The sequence below is a fragment of the Muscardinus avellanarius genome, assembly GCF_963383645.1.
Source record: "Muscardinus avellanarius genome assembly, chromosome: 1".
Lineage (NCBI taxonomy): Eukaryota > Metazoa > Chordata > Mammalia > Rodentia > Gliridae > Muscardinus > Muscardinus avellanarius.
The window spans coordinates 225,144,732-225,164,100 of NC_137786.1; the positions used below are offsets into that span (position 1 = coordinate 225,144,732).

At 38.7% G+C, this 19,369-nt stretch overlaps 1 protein-coding gene across 1 annotated transcript; it reads right to left on the reverse strand.

The window, feature by feature from the left end:
* Nucleotides 1–490: 490 nt before the first annotated feature.
* Nucleotides 491–19,308, reverse strand: LOC308260293 (uncharacterized protein; the record flags this gene model as incomplete). Its single annotated transcript, XM_080691599.1, has 4 exons — nt 491–1,442; nt 4,051–4,141; nt 4,223–4,256; nt 18,394–19,308. 4 exons carry the CDS (start codon nt 19,306–19,308, stop codon nt 491–493), a joined length of 1,992 nt encoding a protein of 663 aa, XP_080547725.1.
* Nucleotides 19,309–19,369: the final 61 nt, after the last annotated feature.

Sequence of the window (19,369 nt, forward strand, 5' to 3'; positions counted from 1 at the left end):
GCTGTCTTGGTATGCTTTTGTCCAGTCCAGAAAGAGAGAATGAAGGTGTCTCAAGTGTAAATGCATGCACTCAATTTGACCACCTCAAATACTCACATTACATTTAATTGGAATAGATTTACCATGCCCATGTGAATGTGTCCTCCTGGGTTACTTGCATGCATTTCTACTCATGGGCATCTTTATGCACTTATTTTTCATTTGATTTCATTAACACATAGCAGGAAAATGCATGGAAATGATTGAATAGTCAATATATTTAATAATGATTTTTACAAGCAGCCCCAAAAAGATATCATGAATATTCTCCTAGTATTGTAATTATATTCATGTTTTCTAGAGAATACACTTTTTGTAGAGTTTAGGGTATTATTTCAGGAAAATAACTTTATTGTGGGTCTTAAAATGTGTCTCAGAATCCTGAGAAAATCCAAGAGGGCTGAATACAGGTCATGTACATCTCCAAACATTTGAATTGAAATCCTAAAGTCTATTTTGCCTTCAAAACAATCTTTGTGAATGCGCTCTTGACCTCCTTATTCCTCAGGCTGTAGACCACAGGGTTGAGCATGGGGATGATCATGGTGTAGAACACAGAAGAGATTTTGGCAGTGTCCATGGAGTGACTGGATGTGGGCTGCAAATACATGTAGATGACAGTCCCATAGAAAATGAAAACGGCAGTGAAATGGGAGGCACAGGTGGACAAAGCCTTCTGATGTCCTGCGCCGGAGCGCATCTTCAGAATGGTGGCAAAAATGAACATATAGGATATTAAGATAACTATGACAGCAAAAAATATATTGAAGCTGGCTAAATGTATAAGAACTAGCTCATTAATATATCTGTCAGAGCACGACAAAGCCATGACTGCCGGAATGTCACAGAAAAAATGATGGACCACATTGGACTTACAGAAAGAAAGAACAAAGGTGTCTCCGGTGTAAATGCATGCACTCAAAAAACCACAGACATAGGAGCCCATGACCAGACAGGCACACACACTTGCCGTCATGGTGGTGCTGTAATGTAGGGGCTTACACACGGCTGCATAGCGGTCATAGGCCATTGAGGCCAACAAGTAGTTTTCCACAGTAGCGAAGCCTGTGACAAAGAACATCTGAGCAGCACAAGCATTGTAGGAAATGACCTCATTTCTTATAATGAGCCCAGCCATGGCCGTGGGAGTGACACCTGAAGAGTAACAGAAATCCACCAGAGACAGGTTCCCAAGGAAAAAGTACATGGGAGTGTGGAGATGTGATTCCAGGTGGATTAGTAGGACCATCCCTAGGTTCCCCACCAGGGTGATGACGTAGATGAGGAGAAAGGTTATAAAGAGGAGAATCTGCAGTCCTGGGTCTTTGGTCAGCCCCAGCAGGATGAACTCTGTTGCTTCTGTCCTGTTCTCCATTAATGTTATCTGAGAATTTCTGTTTATTCTATAGTCATGAAAAGAAAGGAAAAGGATGATAAAGACATCATATTGAATAGAAGAGTATAAATTCAATATGCACTCTTCCATTTTATCAGCAACTTGAACTCTGAGATTCTCAGAAAAAGCATGGGTTTTGACAACAAATTTAATACATTTGTTATATAAAAGGATCACCTACTGTTTAATACAAGGATCCTAATGAATCATCTACCCTACTTCAAATGTCTAGTATTTATTAACTGAGATGTAGACAGTTGGCTAACTACATCAAAACAACTTGTCTAAATGGACCTCTCTTCCCCTTCACTTCTGAGCTCGGTCAGAGCTGACACAACCATGTTGTTCACCTGCCAGGAGCACCTGTAAGCACTTTCGTGGTTTTCTCACTGTCGCCTCTCAACAATATTATGAGTTTTCTTGCTTGTTACTCTCAGGTAAATTACGAAGCCCAAGAGGTTGAGTAATTTACTCATATTCACACAAGTATAATTTGTCATCCTTTTCTCTGGACCCATGCCAACCATAAGCCCATGCAGAGTGGTTCCTAAGTCTATGGGTCTAAAGGGAATTTAAATCAGGATTTTTTTTGTTTCACAGTAAACTACAGAGTGATTGCTTAGGTGGTAAATATCATACTTTTCACTATAAGTGGTCTAGCAAACATAGAGCTTAAGTTCCCAGAAGAGACATATCAGATCTACCATTTACCACTCAGGGGTCACTGATCCAATGTATCTCCTCTGAACATTATATTTTCATCTGCAAAATAAAGACACTCATGGGGCCTGCTGTGCCATAATATTGTGATAATTAAATAGGATAATACAGAAAAGAACAATAAAATGGTGGTGTTAACCATATGATGAGGAGTGTCAGCTATCATGATGTTAGGATGGAATTATGATTTTTTATCAAATGGATGCTGACACTCAGCCTTCTGAGGTAGGTAACTTGAAGTCTGCAAGCTTCTCTTCTCTTTATCCATTTCTCCTCACTATGAAGATTTTTCATGCTCTCCTGAGTTGCTTCTTCTCACTCCAAACAAATGATACTTTTACATTTTTATGTAGAGCAATTTTATTAAAATTTCCTTCCATGAATTTTTTTTTTTTTTTTAGCTGTATGCAGTTGCACAGAACTGTAATCCCAGAAACTCAAGATACTGAGGCAGGACAATCACAAGTTCAAAGCCAGCCTGGGAATTTAGAAAAACATTTTCTCAAAATAAAAAGTAAAAAGGCAGAGAGATGCCGGGCATTGTGGTGCACGCTTGTAATCCCTGCACTTGGGAGGCAGAGACGGGAGACTCATGCGGGCTTGAAGCCAGCCTCACTGGCTTAAGAGACCCTGTTCCCAATTTAAAATATAAAAAAATAGGTGTCTGGGAGTGTAGCCTGGAGGTAGAAGGGTTTCAAGGAACCCCAGTACCACCAAAAAAAAAAAAAAAGGCAGAGAGATGGAACTCAGTGATAGAGTGCCCTTGGGTTTGGTCTCTAGTAATGAAAAAACAAATCCACAAAAGAATCCTTTGTTCTTAAAACTCATTTTTTCTCTCACTATTAACACTTCATAGCTGAGTCACAGAGACCCAAGGCAAAAAGTTCCCAGTTTGTGCTCTCTTTAACTCAGAAATATGTGTTGTTGTTGCTGTTATTGTTTTGTTGTTGTTTTGTTGTTTTGTTGGTACTGGGGATTGAATCTTGGGATATTCTACCTCCAAGCTATACCAAAAATCCTTTTTTAATTCTTTTAATTTTGATACAGGGTCTCAATAAGTTGCTGAGGGTCTTGATAAGTTGCTGAGGCTATTCTTAAACCTATTATCCTCCTGTCCCAGCCTGCCAAGTACTAGGATTACAGATATACACCATCATACCCTGCACTGGTACATTTTAATGACAAAACCAATACTGTAAAATATTTTATTTGGATCTATTCTCATGTAACAGTACTTAAAATTTCTTTTTAGAATCGAAGTTTTTGGAATAACACTCATCCAAAGCTAGCTACTATTCCCAACTGTATTTCTCCTAAGCCTTTGGCAACTTCAGTTGAGAAGTCTATGAAGACTTTATGTCTGTCAAACGTAACACACATAATTATTTTTAGAATATACTATGTTCCACAAGTGATAATGGATATACACTGTGTGTCCGTGCATGTCTAAGAAAGGTTGCATTATTATTCTTACTTTATCATTAAGGAAATTTGGATTTGAGAATTCTGTGCTGCTCTGAAACAGGTAGTATGAAAAAGACTAAAATTTCACAAGTTAAAGCCACCTCCCCAAAAATAATCATATGAGACTGAAAATGTTCAATGCTATTGAGAGCATGTTAATTCATATAAGACATTTTTTCAGCTTAAAGAAAGATTATTTCACTCTCTTGGGTTTTTATCTTCAATGAGAATAAAATATATGGTGAATAAAACAAATTCATTCATCAAATCTATCTACCACAATATTTGCTCATATTTTAGAAAAAAGGAACATGGTTTGTCATATGAATGAATAAAGTTTCTATGATAGATATTTTGACATTTATACACATATTCACCTCAGTTTTAAAAAATATATTGAAAATATCTTTCTGCTCTCAAATTAAACTCACTGTAGATAAAGGTAGCCCACTGCTCTTGCACGACTGACATAAATTACTGAAATGTTCATGGAGTAGAAATTTTCAGTACATAATCCCTGTTCTAGAAGTGAAAGAACAGTCAATTCAGAGTTGATTTTGAAATCATAAAATCAGCCAAGGAAAGTTGTATAAATGCTATTACCTCTCCAGGTAATCATCAAAAGATCCTTGGTTCTCTAAGACACAAAAAAAGGGAGAAAAACATTAACACAAGTCCATTTTAGAATCAACTGTGAATTCTTTCTAGTCCTAGGAAAAATCACTTACCTTCTTTTCCTACATAAAATAAGCATTACTTCTCCTCCATAATTCACAGATAGTGTCTGTAATTGAGAAATAAGACAAGTCTACAAACATCTTATAAAGAGGTTAGCATTTAAAAGTGAATTGCTGTGATTTTTATCTTTGAGTGTTTCCTTGACCCTGGTTGAAGGCTCATAGTGAATCCTCAGTTTAGAAGAAGGCCCTTGTATGGGAATGGTGATTATCATTCAGGTGAATACATGATATACAATAGGGCATGGCATATAGTGTGTCCCTTCTAAAACAACATGATATTGAGTCACCCTGGGATTTCGGAGGCTAAGATACGGAGATCTGGAGAGAATTGTACAGACTTGGAGTCCTCTCGAGATTTTTCTTATGAGACTACTGCAGCTCCACATCCTGGTTTCAAGAAATAAGCAATTATACTGCCTGTAGGGATGAAATTTATTATTCTACTTTTCAAATAAATCTATTTTAACTGACAAATGAAAGTATGAGATGCACATATTGCCTGGATACCATGAGATTTTTGTATTGGCATATACAATGTGGAATATTTAGATCATGGTAAATATGTTTGCTTCCTCAAATCTTATGATTTATTTATGGTGAAACTTTAAAAATCCTCTCTTTTAGCTTTTGGAATTTTATAGTGTGTAATTGTTATCTATAGTTCGTCTACTGTGTGATGGCACCACAGAAATTCTTGCACCTATCTAACTCTAAATTTGTACTAAATCATCAAGCTTTCCCTATCACTCTCTCCCTACTCTCTCCAGGATATTATAACCACCATACAATTTTCAGCTTCTGTGAGATTAACTTTTAAAGTTTCATATGTGATTGCTATCATTCAGTAGTTTTTATTTTACTCTGGCTTATTTCACTTAATCACTCCCAGTTCAATGTTGACCAAACAACAGGATTTCATCCTTTTTATGGCTGATTAGTATTCCATAATGTATACATACCAATTTTCTTTATACATTAATCAAATGGTGAGATCAGGTTCCTTTCAATTCTTTGGCAACTGTGAATAGTGCTTCAAAACACACAGGAATACAGAGGTGTTTTTGGCATAGTGATTTTATTTCTATTGGATTTATGCTCAGTCAGAGGGTTGCTAGATTTTTGAATAGTTCTATTTTTAATTTTCTGAGTAACCTCCATGCAACTTTTTGTACTGGCTGCACTATTTTGTATTCCCACCAACAATTTAACATGGTTCCCCTTTCTCTATGTCCTGACCATTGTTAATTACTTTTAGTCCTTTTTATGGGCCATTCGTTATGGGGTAAGATGACATCTCATTGTGATTGTGGTTTACATTTCCCTGATGATTAGTGATAAGCATGATTTTTATATGCCCATTGGCCATTTGCATATCTTTTTTTAAGAAATGTCTATTTATTGTCCATTTTTAGTTGAGTTTTTATCTTACATCGCTTTGGCATTGCTATTATATTCAGCATATATATCCCTTTTCAAGTATGTAGTTTCCAAATATCTTCTCCCATTCTGCTGTCTCTTTAATCTATTGATGGTCTCTTTTTTGTACAGAAACATTTTGGTTTGTTGTAATCCCATTTGTCTATAGTTGATTTTGGTCCTTGGGCTCTGTGTGTTTGGGGGTCTTCTCCCAAAAGAAAATCTTTACTTATATCAGTGTCCTGAGACATTTCTAGTAGTTTCATGGATTTTGTTCTTACATGTAACTCTTTCATCTATTTTAAGTTTTATAAGGGAGGCTTTACATTCTGCATATAAATATCTATTTTTTCCAATATTATTTATTGAAAAAACGTGCCTTTTTCTACAATGCATGGTTTTAGCATCCTTTGGAAATCAAGTGCTCATAGATTTGTAGTTTTTCTTCTAGGCTGTCTTCAAGGTCTATATGTCTACAAAGACATGTACCATTTTTATTATGCAGCTTTACTGTATATATTGTTATTGGTAATTTAATGCCTCCTGTTTCATTCTCCTGGCTCAGGATGGCTTTGGCTATTTGGAGTTTGTTTGTTTGTTTATTATTTATTTATTTAGTTAGTTTTATTGTGGTTCCATAAAATTTTAGGGTTGTTTTTTCCAGTTTTATGAAGAATTTCCATGCAAAACATAACCACTGAATAAGAACAGCAGAGCAACCACACAAGAGAGAGTGACCCAAAGAGAGTTGCCATTGAAGACTCTTGGGAGACAAGTTTTTAATCACCTTTCAGTGTTTTTATCCTCTCTCCCGATTTGTCTGATTTTGATCCTAGGACCTAATGGGTGTAAGCCAGTTTCAATCCCCTTGTGATTGGGTAATTTTATCTCCCTCTCAGTCTTCTTCAAGTGTTGCCCCTCACTCCCCCTCCTGATTACCCTTGGACTCTGCTCACACCAGTTCTTGGAATTTGTCTCATGGGAGGGGTTGTTTTGTTCTGACTCAGCGCCTGAAGTCCTTATATTGAACTATACCTGCTTGGTTATTGTTATCCCTGTACACTATAGTTTTATAGTTTTTCTAAGTTCTCCCATTTGTAGGTCCTCTGTCCTAAGATGCTTTGCCTCTTCTAACTCCTCTCCTCTACTTAGTAAGTAGTAAAGCAAAAACAGTAACACATTTCAGGAGGAATTGTAAAGATTGATGCCACCACTGAGGACTAAAGATACATGGCAGACGAGTTTCACTCCATAACCATCAGCTTCGCTATTTGGCCTGTGCAGAACAGATGGATCTTTGGAGAATAAAAGTGAATTATGGTAAGCTAAATCAGGCCTTGACTCAAATGGCAACTTCTATAACAGATGGCATTTCATAGTTTGAGCAATTAACACATCCTCTGGTGTTGGTGATGCAGCTGTTTTGATCTTAAATGTCCACCCTCAAGGCTACATCAGCTCCTCAGGCCATTGGAGTCATTCAATCCTCAGAAAAGTAGAGGGCCTTTTCCTTTCACCAGATACCACACTGGCTCATCAGACCAACAACATTATGGTAATTGGTTTGTTGCAAGAAGTAGCAAAACTCTAACATTATTAGTAAAGCATTTCAAGTTCAGAGTAAGAAATAAATGCAAGAAAATTATCTACCTCAGTGAGCTTTCTAGAGATCCTGTTGTGTGGGAAACATTGAGATATTAAAGCAGGGCAGAGAGCCTGAGAATGGGAAGGGTTAAGACAGGCCACCTGTATGTAAAACAGAAGTAAGGAAGGTTAATAGATCTAGGGATAACAGTGCAAGTTAATATAAAACTTAACCCCCAAAGTGACAAAAGAAAAAAGGATAAGGGACAGACCTTTCAAGTAGAGATAAAAGAGTCCACCAACCTTTGGAATAGAGATTCAAATTAAGAATGGAAAAAGAGCAAAGCACATTGGCTCTCTAAGAACTCATTCTAACCAATCACAAAAGACCAGAAGAAGAACCACAAGAAGGGATAAAAGCTCAGCTTCTGGGATCTTCAGTGGTTACTCTTTTTCAGGAACACCTCCCCCTTGTGTGGGGGGAGACGTCTTTGTCTTCTATCCTTCCTTGGCTTAAAATAAATCTTTGTACCCCTATACTTACCCTTCTATAGTCTATTAATTTCACAGACAAGAACAAAAAAGGAGAAATTTTGCATCATTTTTGTACTCCAAATGGGACAAGAGAAGGGGCCCATTAAAGGAAGAATTTGGTTTCAATATTACTCTAAGTTAAAAGAAAAAGCATTTCACAAAGATTGTCATTAAGACAAAACAGACATATCACCTGGGGGCTCTCTGGGTTTTAGAGGCAATCTAGTCTTTCATTGTACCTGAGTTTGGAGTAGGGGCTAGGTATCATTTGTTCACAATTAGGATCATGTTATGAACAAGATAGATAAAATCAGTGTTATCCTGGAGTTCATGTTCCCTTCCAGGAGATGATAATGTCACAGAAGAAGGGCTGATTCTGTGGAGAATCTGGGGCAGATTCTAGAGGGGGAGAGAGAGGAATGCAACTTTAGGATCAGTGAGATCCTTCACTTACATGACAGAATAGAACTTCAGCGGGTGCCAGAGACAGAGAATAATATAGGAAAGTAAAAAATAAAAAACACATTCAAAGGAGAAGGCAGTCCCTCAAAAGTGAGAGAGGCCGCTGGGAATACAGAGCTCTTCTATTATAGGGAACTTTTATGAGGTGTGAAGGGGAGGAAGAATATGAGGATGACATCAGTCCAGTAATCACAAGACAATATACTGAATTTCCAGTCATCATCCAAGATATGATAGGGCCTTTATTATTTTATCTATGGGTATCTATCATGTTTAAATTATTCAGCCGGGCGTGGTGGCGCACACTTGTAATCCCCGCGCTTGGGAGGCAGAGACAGGAGGATCGCGCAGGTTCGAAGCCAGCCGCGCACGCTGGCTTAGGAGACCCTGTTTCCAAATATAAAAATGTAAAAAATAGGTCTGGGAGTGTAGCCCGGAGGTAGAAGGGCTTCCAGAAACCCCAGTACCACCAAAAAAAAAAAAAAATTCAAGAACAACTAACTGTGCCAAAAGAGTTTGTTGTTTTGTTTAGACTATTTACAGAAGGAATGGCTAACAATGCCCAAGGAGATTACTCTTTTGCATGACCTCGATTGTCTGATCAACAGACACATCCCTGAGAATAGTTAGCAATGACCAGGGTAATGAGTGAAGACTTGTGAATTCCTCCTCCAAATCATGCCTGGCTGAGGATTAAGGGTACTAGGAAATTTTTCTACAGGATTCCATATTAAAGTTACATTTTTCCTTGTTCTTCCGTTATTATTCCTTTTCACTTCTCTCTTCTATCCTGCCTCAATAAGAAATAAGCAATTAACTGCATAGTACTTAATGGTTGATCAGAACAATAAAGAACGGCATAGTTGGAACAGATCATTTATATGGTGTTTGAAGAATGACTCTTTTGTGAAGGTGCTCAGAGAAGGACTCACTCTATGACCGGGTAACATTTTCACTGGGCTCAAATGGACAAGGAGCATTTCATAGTAGGAACAGTAAGTGTAAAGGCCCCGTGGCAAGAGGATGGTTGGAATTTAAAAGAAGTAGCAAGGAAATAAGATAGGATGAAGAGAAGTAAAACGCTCAGGGTTTAGTAAAATAGACTATAACTAGTCTAAAAACAGGAGGGGAAAAAGTACACATTATTAGTTTTCATTGCAATTTTTTAAAATTACAAAACAGAAAAATGAGAGTAATGTCTGAAAACATTAAAATGATTTTATATTATCTTTATTATCTTATATTCTGGCTATGTTATGCCCTTGAAATTTAAAACATGTAAATATTAGTTGTATAAAATGACAGAAATATTTATTCATATAGGATGCCAGGTTTATATATCTCTTGTTAAAATAACTAAGTAAAAAGCATACATTCTTTCATTTAATAATGTATCGTGATTTCCCTCAAATTGGAACTCTAAGAGCAATAGAAAAAAGAATAAATATTAGCTATAAATATATGTTCTTATATATAAATTAAATATTGAATTGTGATTATTAAGCTAGTCTCATAGTAGGCTTCTCCAGTAAAACAGTAAAGAGGATATGTATACATATGCTGATGAAAATTTATTGTGGCTCTGGAATCACGTAATTCTAGAAGCCAGGATGCATAGAAGTGCAATGCTATGCTGCCTGCCATCCAGTGAACTGGAAAGGCAGGTGGTAGAAATCTGAGTACAAATGCCTTAGAAAGAGGGAACGAAGTGTGATTAGTAGGAACCATCGAGTCCCAGAGCAGGAGAACCCAGCAGCTCCATTGACTTTTCTTGAATTTATTTGTCTCATGGATGAGCAAATAAGACAACCTGAGGAGGATGGGAAGGAGAAGTGGGAAATTTTCTAATGTACATGATATACATTCACAAACATATCCAAGTCAATCAGTAAGCCAACTATGAGGAGGAAGGGAGAGGAACTAGAATGGGAAGTGAAGAAGGGATAAATGAGTGATGTGTCCGCATATATCTCTATCATCTTGTAGCCCATTAAGATGTATGACTACAATGCACCAATAGAAAAAGAATTCTAGGACTTCCGGGAAGATGGCGACGGAGGAAAGCGGCACTTACAAGTCCCGCTAACAATCCAACTCTACTACCACAAAACCAGCGCCTTTCAGAGCCAGAAAACACCACCAGCAAAGAAATAAAAACGGTAACTACAAGGGACAGAGAAAAAGGGCTGGAAAAACAAGACACCAGAAAAAAACCAGCCCGAAGTGCCGCGCCCGCGCGGCGCTGAGCGGCCAGAGCCGCAGCGCGGATTGGGGGGAGCCGCAGAGTGGAGCGGCCTGCCGCGTCGCGGAACCGCCAGAGCGGCCGGAGTGGCCAGACCCGCGGTGCAGAGCAGCCGAAGCCGCGGTTCAGAGCAGCCGAGTAGAGCGGCCAGAACAGCCAAGTGGAGTGGCCAGAACAGCCGGAGCAGCCAGAGCCGCAGCGCGGATTGCCTGGAGCGGCCGCGCGGAGTGGCCAGAGCCGCGGAGTGGAGCGGCTGGAGCAGCCGGAGCGGAGCGGCCAGAACAGCTGAGCGGAGCGGCCAGAGCAGCCGAGCAGAGCGGCCAGAACAGCCGGAGCGGAGCGGCCAGAACAGTCGGAGCAGCCAGAGCCGCGTTGCGGAACGGCCGGAGCGGCCGGAGTGGCCAGACCCGCGGTGCAGAGCAGCCAGAGCCGGGCGCAGAGCGGCCGGAGCGGAGCGGCCTACATCTCCCCTAGCAGCACCAGGCTCCAGAGAGGAGGGAGACTCAAAACAGAGCTCAAATCCAGAGAGGAGGTACTTTGGCCTCGCGGCCTAGGACGCAGAAGCAGCGTCTTACTGCTGGCGGCAGTGGTGAGTTCACCGGACGGCCCTAGACCAATCCATTCAACCAGCCACCAGGAGCCTGAGAGGAGCGGTTGACAGCGAGCTGAGGTGAGCAGGTGCTGAACAGCCGGGCGGCAGTCAGCAGTTTTGTTGGTGCAGGGAACATCTAAAGCTCCCAAGGGCCGAGCACAGCACAACTGGCAGGGACTCAGAGCGGAGTTCAAAACCAGAGAAGAAATACGCCGCATCACGGCCAAGGGCGTGGCAGTGGTGCCATATTGCCAGTGGCGGCAGCAGCGAATCCACCAAGTTCACTACAGCTCCATCAGCGCACTCAATAACCGTGAGTCAAATTGTGACCCCTAGGGAAGAAATCCCAGTACTGCGCTCCCAGGGACTTGCGCAGATAGTCTCCCTGGGTCGGAGATTTTAGCAGTGCAGCCCAGGGGGGGAGTGGCAGTGGCAGAGATATCATACCATAGTCACAACTCCCCACTGGAGAACGCCCAACTTGGCACTCCCCACGGTCTAAGCAGCCTTGATTGACTCCCTGGGTCTGAGACTTTGTGATACAAACCAGTTAAGGAGTAGTGGTGACTGAGATACCACAGACACGAGATCCAGAGCATCTTAAGTGAACTCGTAGTGACTCGGGGAAGAACCCAGAGAAGGCACAAACTTCCAAAATCATGGGAAAGAGAAATAACAATGGAGCAGTGAATGCCAACAACCCCACAACATCAGAATCTGATAACACAGAAATCCAAAGATCTCTAGAAGATCAAATTAGGAAAATAACTTTAGAAATAATAGAGGACTTTCGAAAAGAATTTAGAGAGAGTCAAAAAGAGATAAAGGATGCAATTAATGAAGTAAAGGCCTCAATCCAAAGTATAAACAACAGATTAGACCACATGGAGAATAGAATCTCGCTCCTTGAAGATGATCATTCTAAAAATGAACGCATAGTTTCTAATTTAGAAAAAAAAACCCGACAGCAGGAATCTGACATTGAAGAAATATGGGCCCATTTCAAGAGAGCTAACCTAAGAATAATTGGAATAGAGGAGGGAAAAGAAGGTGAAACCAAAGGGATCATCAATCTCTTCAAGGAAGTAATAGCAGAAAATTTTCCAAACATAGAGCAAGAGGTCGATACACAGATCCAGGAAACTTATAGAACTCCCTTTAGACAGGATCAGAGAAGAGGATCCCCACGCCACATAATTGTCAAAATGACTAATGTGGAAGCCAAGGAGAGAATCTTAAAGGCAACAAAAACAAAAGGCCACGTGACATACAGAGGCAAACCAATTAGAATCACTCCAGACTTCCCAAACCAAGTTATGAAAGCCAGAAGGGCTTGGAGTAACATATTCCAAACTCTGAAAGAAAACAACTTCCAGCCAAAAATTTCCTACCCAGCAAAACTATCCATCAAATTAGATGGGGAAATAAGAAGCTTCCATGACAAACAGCAACTGAAGGAATTTATGTCTTCAAAACCAGCGCTAGAGAAAATACTCAAGGAGATTAACTGCAAAGAGGAAATGGGTAATACACGCCAGAACCAAAGAAACAAGAATTCCCATCCAGCAGACAACTAAGCAAAGAAGAATAAACAGTATCTTAAACAGAAATAAGATCTTAACATGTTGGGAATTAAAAATTATCTCTCTATAATCACACTTAATGTAAACGGCCTCAACTCCCCAATAAAAAGACATAAAGTGGCAAAATGGATTAAAAGCCAGAATCCATCCATCTGCTGCTTACAAGAAACACACCTTACAAGTAAAGATAGGAACAAACTCAAGGTAAAGGGCTGGAGCAAGGTAATCCATGCTAATGGTACTCGAAGACAAGCAGGAGTAGCAACTATGATATCAGACAAGTTAGACTTCAAACCCAAACTTATTAGAAGAGACAAAGAAGGTCACATCTTACTGGTAAAAGGAATAGTCCAGCAAGAGGAAATAACAATAATCAACATCTATGCCCCAAACATAGGGGCAGCTACTTTCATAAATCAAACTCTTTGTGATATGAAGTCACACATAAATCCCAACACAATAATACTGGGAGACTTCAACACACCTCTCACAATACTAGACCGATCTTCCAGACAAAGGGTCAGTAAAGATGTCTCAGAACTAAAGAACACCATTAACCAAATGGACCTGTTGGACTCATATAGAATATTTCACCCAACTACAGCAGAGTTTACATTTTTCTCAGCTGCTCATGGAACCTTCTCCAAAATAGATCACATCCTGGGACACAAAATGAGCACTAGCAAATTTAAAAAATGTTACATACTTCCCTGTGTCATTTCAGACCATAATGGAATGAAACTAGAAATCAACTATAAGAAGACTCAGAGAAACAACATAAACATGTGGAGACTGAACACCACACTTCTGAATGAAGAATGGGTCATAGAAGATGTAAGAGGTGAAATCAAGAAATTTCTAGAAACAAATGAAAATAAAGAAACAACATATCAAAACCTCTGGGACACTTTGAAGGCAGTATTAAGAGGAAAATTTATAGCACTGAGTGCTCACATAAGAAAAACAGAAAATCTTCAAATAAATAGCCTTATGACACACCTCAAAGCCCTTGAAAAGCAGGAACAATTGAACCCCAAAGCCAGCAGAAGACGGGAAATTATTAAAATTAGAGCAGAAATTAACGAAATAGAGAATAAAAAAACAATACAGAAAATCAACAAAACTAAAAGCTGGTTTCTTGAAAAAATTAACAAGATTGATAAACCATTAGCCAACCTAACTAAAAAAAAGAGAGAATCAACCCAAATTATGAAGATAAGGGATGAAAAAGGAGACATTACTACTGACAGCGTAGAAATCCAGAGGATTATCAGAAACTACTTTGAAAAACTATACTCCAACAAAATGGAAAACCTGGAGGAAATCGACAACTTCCTAGATAAATACAACCTTCCTAAACTGAGTCAAGAAGATATAGAACACTTAAACCAACCAATAACAATTAAAGAGATTGAAACAGCAATAAAGAGCTTACCATCAAAGAAAAGCCCAGGACCAGATGGTTTCCCAAGTGAATTCTATAAAACCTTTATAGGAGAACTAATCCCAATACTACTCAAACTATTTCGGGAAATAGAAAAAACCGGGACTCTCCCAAATACATTCTATGAAGCCAACATCACACTAATACCCAAACCGAATAAAGACAGTTCAAGGAAGGAAAACTACAGGCCTATATCTCTGATGAACTTGGATGCAAAACTATTAAACAAAATACTAGCAACACGCATTCAAAACCACATCAAGAAAATCATTCACCATGACCAGGTAGGGTTCATCCCAGGGATGCAAGGCTGGTTCAATATACGAAAATCAATCCATGTAATTCATCATATAAACAGAATCAAAGACAAAAACCACATGATCATCTCAATAGATGCTGAAAAAGCATTTGATAAAATTCAACATCCATTTATGATAAAAACACTGCAGAGAATTGGAATAGAAGGAACATATCTCAACATTATTAAGGCAATCTACAATAAGCCCACTGCCAACATCATATTAAATGGGGAAAAACTTCAAGAATTCCCCCTAAAAACTGGAACGAGACAAGGATGTCCACTATCACCACTTCTCTTCAATATAGTACTAGAGACTCTAGCCAGAGCAATAAGGCAAGAAAAGGAAATCAAAGGAGTACAAATAGGAAAAGAAGAACTCAAGCTTTCACTATTTGCAGATGACATGATACTATACTTAGAAAACCCAACAAACTCAACCAAAAGGCTTATAGAACTGATCAACAAATTCAGCAAGGTATCTGGATACAAAATCAATCTTAAAAAATCAGAAGCTTTCCTGTACACCAACCATAAATCCACTGAAAAAGAAATTCAGAAAACACTTCCACTCAGGATCTCCCACAAAAAAATAAAATACCTAGGAATAAACTTGACCAAGGAGGTAAAAGATCTCTACAAAGAAAATTATAAAACACTGAAAAAAGAAATCGAAGAAGATCTTAGAAGATGGAAAGACCTTCCATGTTCATGGATTGGCAGAATAAATATTATCAAAATGGCCATACTCCCAAAACTGATCTACAGATTTAATGCAATGCCCATTAAACTACCAAGATCATTCCTCACAGACATAGAAAAATCAGTCCTTAAATTTATCTGGAATAACAAAAAGCCCAGAATAGCCAAGGTAGTTCTCAGCAACAAAAACCACGCAGGAGGAATCACAATACCTGACTTTAAACTATACTACAAAGCCATTGTAATAAAAACAGCATGGTACTGGCAAAAGAACAGATATATAGACCAATGGAGCAGAACAGAAGACCCAGAAACAAGTCCACACACTTTCAGCCAATTGATTTTTGACAAAGGGGCCAAAAACATACACTGGAAAAAAGATAGCCTCTTTAACAAATGGTGTTGGCAAAACTGGTTAACCATATGCAGAAAATTGGATGTTAATCCCACTTTTTCACCCTGTACAAAAGTCAACTCACGATGGATCAAAGACTTGGAAATTAAACCAGAGACTTTGAAGCTCCTTGAAGAGGGCATAGGTCCAACACTACAACACATAGGCACAGACAAACATTTCCTCAACAAGACCCCAAAAGCACAACAAATTAAAAGGAGAATCAATACATGGGATTGCATGAAACTGAAGAGCTTCTGTTCAGCAAAGGAAACTATCAAGAATCTCAATCGAGAGCCAACAGAATGGGAGAAGATTTTTGCCACCTACACCACTGATAGAGGACTAATATCTAGAATATACAGAGAACTCAAGAAACTCAACACTAAGAAAACAAAACATCCAATAACAAAATGGGCAAATGAACTAAATAGACACTTCACAAAAGAAGAAATTCAAATGGCCAATAAATGCATGAAAAAATGCTCAACATCACTGGCAATCAGAGAGATGCAAATCAAAACTACCCTGAGATTTCACCTAACTCCAACTAGAATGGCCATCATTCAAAACACAAACAACAACAGATGCTGGCGAGGATGTGGAGAAGTGGGAACTCTAAGACATTGTTGGTGGGATTGCAAATTAGTGCAACCACTTTGGAAAACAGTATGGAGAATCCTCAGAAGAATGGGAACAAATCTACCATTTGATCCAGCAATACCACTGTTGGGTATCTACCCAAAAGAAAAGAAACCAAACTATCAAACTAATGCATGTGTATCTATGTTCATAGCTGCACAATTCACCATAGCCAAACTATGGAACCAGCCAAGATGTCCATCAACAGATGAATGGATTACAAAACTGTGGGATTTGTACACAATGGAATTTTACTCAGCCATCAAAAAAAACTCAATTACATCATTTTCAGGGAAATGGATGGAGCTGGAGGACATTATGCTAAGTGAGATTAGTCAGGCACAAAAAATAAGAAATCAGATGCTTTCCCTAATATGTGAGAGTTAGGGAGAAATGGGTCATAGGAGGAACTCTTGGAAGAGCATCAGTAACTTTTAACTCTGTTTACATTGTCTTTGGATATACAATATTTTTTTATTTTTTAAGGGAGTTTATTTACCCTTTTGTTGCCTGTGCCATTGAAATCATATCCAAGAAATCACTTCCAATTTCAATGTTGTGAGGTTTTATGACCCAGATTTTCTTCTAAAAGCTGATAGTATTAAGATTTATATTTAGGTCCTTTATCTATTTTGAGTTAATATTTGTATATGTGTTAGGTAAGGGTCCAATTTTATTATTTTTCATTTATTATTATTTTTCAACAATATTTAGTTAAAAGACTAGTATTTCCTCCACCAAAAGTTCATGGAAACCTTGTCAAAAATAACTTGACAATGTATGGAAGAATTTATCTCTAGGCTTTTATTTAGCTCCAATGGTTTATATATCTGCCTTTAGAACAGTACTACACTGTTTCAATTATTGTAGCTTTATATGGTTTGAAATCAGAAAATATACATCTTCTAGCTTTGTTCTTCTTTGAGACTGTTTTGGGTATCTAGAGCCCATATTCCATATCAGGATAGATTTTTTTTCTGAAAAATAAATAAATAAATGTATGATAGTTTCACCTAAAAAAAAAAAAGAAAAAAAAATATTCTCTGGTAAGAAAGAAAGCAAAAAGAAATATTGAAATGTTATCTTTAAGTCATCAAAAGTTTGGTACCAGACAAATGAAACTGTTATGTGAGATTATCAATGTTAATATTGTATAAATTGCTATAATACTAGATGTCAACCACTAAGCCAAGCGTGGGAAGGAGGGATGGGGAGGGAATGGGGTGGGGATCGGGTAGGGGCTAACTGGGCGATGTGTGCATGTATGTCTACAAAAGTATCTTATTTATACCACTATGATGTATGAATACATTGCACCAATAAAAAATAAATTAAAAAAAAAAAAAAAAAAAAAAAAAAAAAAAAAAAGAAAAAGAATTCTATAAACAAAAGTAAATTGTAGTAAGCAAGATTAAATGATTACCTAATCAATTAGCGCATAATGTGTCTTAGTTTCCATTCATCCGTTTGGAAACATAGATAATGGTTTGGGAGATAATGGTAAAGAGAATCTCTAGATTATTTCTCATGAAAGTCTTCTTGTTTATACCCCAGACTCACCTCAGTTTCTTGGAAACATGTTGAAACAATCTATATTTCTTTTTAAATTATGCAAAGTAAGTATAGATATTCCAGTGCTTTTACATAAAAATTATACTTGTCTCTAAAACCTTCATGAAGCCAGGTATGTTGACACACACTTGTAATTCCAGTATTTGGGAGGCTGAAACAGGAAGATCACAGGTTCAAAGCCAGCCTCAGCAGCTTAGTGAGACTCTCAGCAACTTAGTGAGGCCCTGTCTCCAAGTGAAATATAAAAAAAAAAAATAGGTCTGGGGGTGTAGCGCTGAGGTAAAAGGCCCCTGGGTTCCATCCCCAGTACCACAAAAAATAAAATAAAACTTTTGTGAAATATGGGTGCTTACCACTTTTATGGAGGAAAAATAGCATATAATACAGAACAAGAAGTCTGAAATCATAAAATCATTACTGAAATGTTACATGAAGCTAATAGAGGCGGTCTCTCTCTCTCTTATAGTGTGGATCTTACAGTGCATCTCAAGATGTAGAACATCTGAGAGGAATAAATAGAGAGTGTGCATCTCAAAACAGTTAAATCAATATCTTAAACATTATTTTGCCTCCCAAAGAAGCTTTGTGATTGCACTCTTGACCTCCTTGTTCCTCAGGCTGTAGACCATGGGGTTGAGCATAGGGATGACCATAGTATAGAACACAGATACAATTTTGTCAGTGTCCATGGAGTGATTGGAGCTGGGCTGTAAATACATGAAGATAGTAGTCCCATAAAAAATGGAGACGGCAGCAAAGTGGGAGGAACAGGTGGATATGGCCTTCCGGTGCCCTGCACCTGAGCTCATATTTAAGATTGTGATAAATATCAATATGTAGGATATGGAGATCACTAAGAGAGGAACAAGGATAACAAAGCTGGCTACATAAAGAAGAAGCAGTTCATTGACATGTCTGTCAGAACAAGAGAGAGACATGACTGCTGGAATATCACAGAAAAAATGATGGACCACATTGAAGTTACAAAAAGAGAGACTGAACGTGTCTGCAGTGTAGAAGCAGGCACTCAAGAGACCACAGACGTAACATGTTATGACCATGCATGTACACACATTTGTTGTCATGGTGGTGGCGTAATGCAGGGGCTTGCACACTGCCGCATAACGATCGTAGGCCATTGAGGCCAAGAGGAAATTTTCCACAGTAGCGAAGCCTGTAAAAAAGAACAGCTGAGCAGCACAGGAGTTGTAGGAGATGAGCTTGTCTCCTATGAGGAGCCCCACCATAACTGTGGGAGTGACAGCGGAAGAGTAAAAACAGTCTGCCAGAGACAAGCTACCCAGGAATATGTACATGGGAGTGTGGAGCCGAGAGTCCAAGAGAATCAACAGGATCATCCCAAGATTCCCGACCAAAGTGATGATGTAGATGAGGAGGAAGGTTACAAAGAGGGGAACCTGCAGGCGGGGGTCATTGGTCAGTCCCAGCAGGATGAACTCTGTCACTTCTGTCTTGTTCTCCATCAATGTTATGTAAGAATCTCTAGATCTTCTATATCCAGGGAAGAAAGGAAGAAAATGACAA